Source organism: Protomyctophum parallelum (assembly GCF_964188405.1).
Source record: "Protomyctophum parallelum genome assembly, chromosome: 17".
Lineage (NCBI taxonomy): Eukaryota > Metazoa > Chordata > Actinopteri > Myctophiformes > Myctophidae > Protomyctophum > Protomyctophum parallelum.
The window spans coordinates 41,769,131-41,774,114 of record NC_139719.1 but is presented as its reverse complement, the minus strand read 5'-3'; the positions used below and the strand labels follow the sequence as shown (position 1 = coordinate 41,774,114).

At 41.9% G+C, this 4,984-nt stretch overlaps 1 protein-coding gene across 2 annotated transcripts; it reads left to right on the top strand.

Moving 5' to 3' along the window:
* Nucleotides 1-234: 234 nt before the first annotated feature.
* LOC310874929 (uncharacterized protein) lies at nt 235-3,449 on the top strand. 2 transcript variants are annotated; one of them, XM_083787863.1, is made up of 3 exons: nt 1,841-2,065; nt 2,161-2,313; nt 2,573-3,449. In XM_083787863.1, the coding sequence occupies exons 1-3, from the start codon at nt 1,979-1,981 to the stop codon at nt 2,666-2,668; spliced, it is 336 nt and encodes a 111-aa protein (XP_083643989.1). In that variant the 5' UTR covers nt 1,841-1,978; the 3' UTR covers nt 2,669-3,449. The 2 variants fall into 2 exon arrangements, 1 of the variants encoding a protein (XP_083643989.1); XR_014570597.1 differs by lacking the exon at nt 1,841-2,065 and adding an exon at nt 235-573 and having other exon boundaries at nt 2,161-3,449.
* The last annotated feature ends 1,535 nt before the right edge of the window (nt 3,450-4,984 follow it).

Below are 4,984 nucleotides of genomic sequence, written 5' to 3'. Positions count from 1 at the left end.
ACTTGAGAGGCCTCACTACTTGTGATTCTTATTTTTCGTTGATCTAGCCAAAATTGATTATTCTGGCCCTTGGATTGTACAAGAATTCTCTCCCTCTCACGTTTCCCACATAACACATGTCTTTCAAAAATACAGTTGCAAAGTTGACATTTTTGTTGAGCACATTGCTCGTGACATGTGGGCAGTTTATCAATAACCTCTTTGGTTTGTGGCTGTGCAGTCAACAGATCATGCAAAAGGGTACCAGGTATGTTGGATAGACCAGCCATCTCAGGGGATGTGAGGTGCTGAATGACATCTGCATCTTTCTCAAATGCTGTTGACTTTATTTTCATTTTTTTCCGAGGTCCCTGGTCTGGCCCCCTGATGTTCTCGACTGTATCAGGCATCACATTGTCACACGTGGAACTGTTCCAGACACAAGCCTCATCGGTGCTTGCTGTGCCTGTGAACCCCTGACTGGCAGCATCTTTGATTTTGTACAGTATCCCTGCTGAATGACTGCAGCTCTTCCCTTGGTTGGCCATGCAGTCACAGTTCACATCCACCACTTTGCCATCCCTCCTCTGCAAGGTCAGTTCAACATGATGGTACTGTTTAATGTCCTGTGAGTAGCGAACAGGTCCTTTCAAGAGTATGTGCTCCTCATCTGGTAGCCTGTGGAGTATCTGGCCAACCCATCCGGAGCTCAGGTAATTTTGACCCTCTATCAGGGACCTGTAGTTGGCATTGGGTTGTTCATCACATGCCAGTCGGTGAAGGAAATATTCTTGAATACCTATCATAAAAATAAATAAAAACATTTGTTTTTTTAATAGGATTAATACCACTTATCTGTAATGATTAGGAAATACACAGTCTTAGATCATTAAGATTTGCATTTCATAATTTTTATTATGCAAACAAACAACAAACAGTAAACACAAGTTAACCACCCCAGCATTGGGATAAATACTAACTTAACCGCATGCATGCCATGGTGACTTTCTGGCAAAGAGATGGTGTAGGAAAATAGTCAAAGCTAGTCTAGTCTACTAGACAGTGTAATAATAAGACAGTGGTTTAAGCACTGATTGGCGATTGCCATCAATTAATTACCTTTATCAGTAACTGGAGGCCACTGTCTGACGTCGTCAATCCAGGTACTCATTCTGTTAGTCGCTGGCTGTCACAACCGACCGAGTTAGGTTTTGGTAAACCAAGCAGATAAAGACTGGTATGGTAGCAGCAGCCAAACACCAGCCAGACGCCAAGGGAATCAATTTATGCACCTACAGGGTGTGCACCCAGAGGGTGCCCAATCAAGCCAATCACTGTTATCTGGCCCCTGACTTTGACAAGATACTCCACATGCTACCAAATGATGAGCACAGTTCTGAAAGGACCTGTGTTACTCACAGGACATTATCATGTACCATCATGTTGAAGTAACTTTGCAGAGGAGGGATGGCAAAGTGGTGGATGTGAACTGCGACTGCTAGGCCAACCAACTTAAGGGAAGAGCTGCAGTCATTCAGCAGGGATACTGTACAAAGTCAAAGATGCGGCCAGCCACACAGGCACAGCATGCACAGATGACAATGTGACAATGTGAGGCCTGATGCAGTTGACAACATCAGGGGGCCAGACCAGGGACCTCGATGAAAGTAACAGCTTTTGAGACGGATGCAATCCCCTGAGATGGCTGGTCTATCCAAAATACCTGGAACTCTTTTGCATAACGTGTTGACTGCACAGCCACAAAACAAAGCAAATGAAAAACTCACCATGTCATGAGCATGTCATGAGCTCAACACAAATGTAAACTTTGTAATGAAAATAAATGTGATATGTGGGAAACATGAGAGGGAGACAATTGCTGCACAAACAAAGGGCCAGAGTAGTTTATTTGGAGTAAATTAAAGGAAATCTGAATCATCAGTAGCCTCTGAAGTGCCCAAAAAAGAAAATCCACAAAACTGGGTGGAACGAAAATTGAATGGCACCTTTGCTGGTAGCCACTAGGCATGACCAAACATCGGAGCCTTTGACAACAAAGTGGTTTGAAGAGGATACAGGGATACAGGTATTCTAATAAACATTTTACTTATTGTGCATGAGGAGGGAAACTGAGAATTAATAATAATTGTTTATAATTTTTTCCATCTTTCTCTTTCTCAGGGGAATAGGAATCTGGGTAGGCTGAGAAACACCTGGAGAGTAGAGACTCTCCAAGACCTAAAGAACATTGGAATGAGCTGGCAGGAAGCAAAAGCCCAGGCCCAGGAGATTGAGATGGAGAGCTCTGGTGGACGCCCTATGCCCCTCGATGGGGTAAAGAGGATCAAGTCATGTCATGCTCATCTAGGCTTACATCCTCATCCACATCACATTCCTCTTCTTCCTCAATATCAGATGTTTCTTGTTGCTCAGTTTCAGTCTGAATTAACTTGGGTTGCAAATTACATAGCCCAGCACAAATACTCACAATGTCATCAACATGTTTTATACTACCTTGAATGACATAACTGACCATTTTAAAACCTTTGAACCTTCTAATTGCACGCTCTACATGGATTCTGACATTTGCTAGGCGCCGTGTTGCCACAACATCATGCCCAGGAAGTTCTTTGAGGCCGCGAGTAAAAGCTGGGAGAGCCAGAGTCACCCCTGGAGGCAACACATCTGAGATGGTGAACCCACGGTCTGCTAGGATTTGATCACCAGGAATCAGAAGTTCAAGAAGACCACTGTTCTTTGTGATGAAAGTGTCACTGGCCCGTCCACCAAATAGTTTTGATGTGAACATCACATAACCATTGGGGGCAATACAATATAATAATTTGTAAGTGTTATGATGTTTGTAGTTGCTGAATGTTTGGGATCGCTTTCTTAAGTGTTTTGGCCTTTGGACAAATATTTCTGTACAGTCTATTATGCATGTTGCTTTGGGATAATTTTTACTGAAACATGATGGCATTATTCTTCTGAGAGTATCCCTAGGCAACCACGCAATCACATTTTCCCTCATAAACCTAGCAAGTATTGGTCTCCAAAGTGAAAAGATCACACATGCTGAGGTCTTGCTTATTCCAAATCTTTTAGCCAAGTCTGTGAACATCAAACAAAGACGTAGCCTAGTTAAAACGAGTAACAGCTGGTCATGGACTGCTAATCTGGTCATCTTTGGAGGTGGGTGAAAAGCTATGAGGGAATGTAAAAGCTGCCAAAAACTTGCAATACCTATGCCCGTGTGAAACCTTGCATCTTTGTCATCTAGGTCATAGGCTGACAATGATGGTGTAGGATCAGTTTGTGTTGCACGGTTTGTTAACTTTATGGTAGAGTAGCTGTGGTCTGTAATAATTTCTGGACACTGGATTCCAATATCACGCTTCAGAGGCATGACATCAGTTTGTGTTGCACTGTTTGCCCTTGAGTTGATACAGAAGTAATTGTGGTCTGCAATATGTTCCATTCCGATATCACTGGTGTCTTCAGGTCCTGCTCTTAATTCTGTTGTTGTTGATGTTGTTGCGTTTTGTGTGCTGCTGCTGCTTGATGACCGAAGGCCTCTTCTCTTAGGGGGGGCTCTACCAGATGTCATTCTCCCCTGTGAAAGGAAAAGAAACGATGCACTACAAGTTATTGTTTTATTCAAAATAAACCTAATCTGTTGAACCAAAAACAATCACATCAAACTGTCAATTTGAAGGGGAGAATCAAACGTACATGTTTATATCCTAGTTGCAGAACTGGATACGGGTGTTCTTTTGTTGGCCTCCCATCTGGGAAGTGTACTCCACACACCTAAAGATAGAATAATTAGGATGAATAGTAAATACTGGTAGGCTACCAGATATAACTCATAATGCATTAAAATACTGTCCACTAAATGGTTTCATGTTATGCAATTTAGTTATATTATGCACTTTATGCCTCTATCTTGACTGCAAAAACGCCTTCTCAACTAATAATTTTACCCACCTTGTGATGTGATAAAGATTTATTCTGATTTAGAAAATACTGTCCACTAAATGGTTTCATGTATCATGTTATGCAATTAGTTATATTATGCACTTTATGCCTCTATTTTGACTGCAAAAACGCCTTCTCAACTAATAATTTTACCCACCTTGTGATGTGATAAAGATTTATTCTGATTCAGAAAATACTGTCCACTAAATGGTGGCATAGCCATTTCATAGAGTGGACGTACATTGCTTTGCACCATTTCATAGGGGGTAGACTAGATTGTCAACATTCAGCCACTGTTGTGACTCACTACTTGGGTCTAATTTAGACCCAGATGTTTCCAACTTTCCATGAAGTTTGTTTATGTGTAGAACCCTACCATACAACTGTGTCCTGCAGTATTTGTGTTCATTAGACTGTCATAGTTTGTCCAAATAGCCTAGTATTTAATCACAATAATGTCAAGCCACAGGTGACTTATTTACTAACAATGATGAACTAGTTGAGATAACATTTCACTCCTCAATGGGGGCTGCATGCTAGCATTAATGGTATAACTAACAAAAAGTATCCAAAAGTTACCGTGCTGTTCTTTGTGGGAACAAAGTCCTTTATGTTGATGTTTTTGATCCACATCTGGCGCACGTCATTGTCCTCTGCACGCCCAGGGAATCTGTGCAAACCGTATGGCTTTTGGCATGGACAATCTTCATGATGTAGAGGTTTGTGTTTTTGACATTCAGTTTCTTTCCAGAGTTGGATTTTGCCACTACTGTTGGAGCAGCCATGAACTGCACACGTTCGTCCCGATTTTTTGGGCATCTTTGTAACGTTATAGAGTTATCAATTAGCGTAACGTGAGCCAACGAAAACAAGACACTTTACATTCACTGTAATGAAAGACGTGCTGATCTCCCCCGCAGCTATGGCGGATCCGCCTACAGGAAATACGTAGGCTGCGACCATGAAACCGGTACGGAATCGGTCTATAGGCTGTTTTATTCCTCTTAAGCCAGGGAATTGGTCAACA

Excerpts from the sequence above, each read along its gene's own strand:
- LOC310874929 (XM_083787863.1), top strand. The coding sequence starts at position 1,979 with ATGGCACCTTTGCTGGTAGCCACTAGGCATGACCAAACATCGGAGCCT. Across the intron at positions 2,066-2,160 it reads AAGAGGATACAGGGATACAG|GGGAATAGGAATCTGGGTAG; the intron begins GTATTCTAATAA and ends TCTCTTTCTCAG. Across the intron at positions 2,314-2,572 it reads GCCCTATGCCCCTCGATGGG|GCGCCGTGTTGCCACAACAT; the intron begins GTAAAGAGGATC and ends GACATTTGCTAG.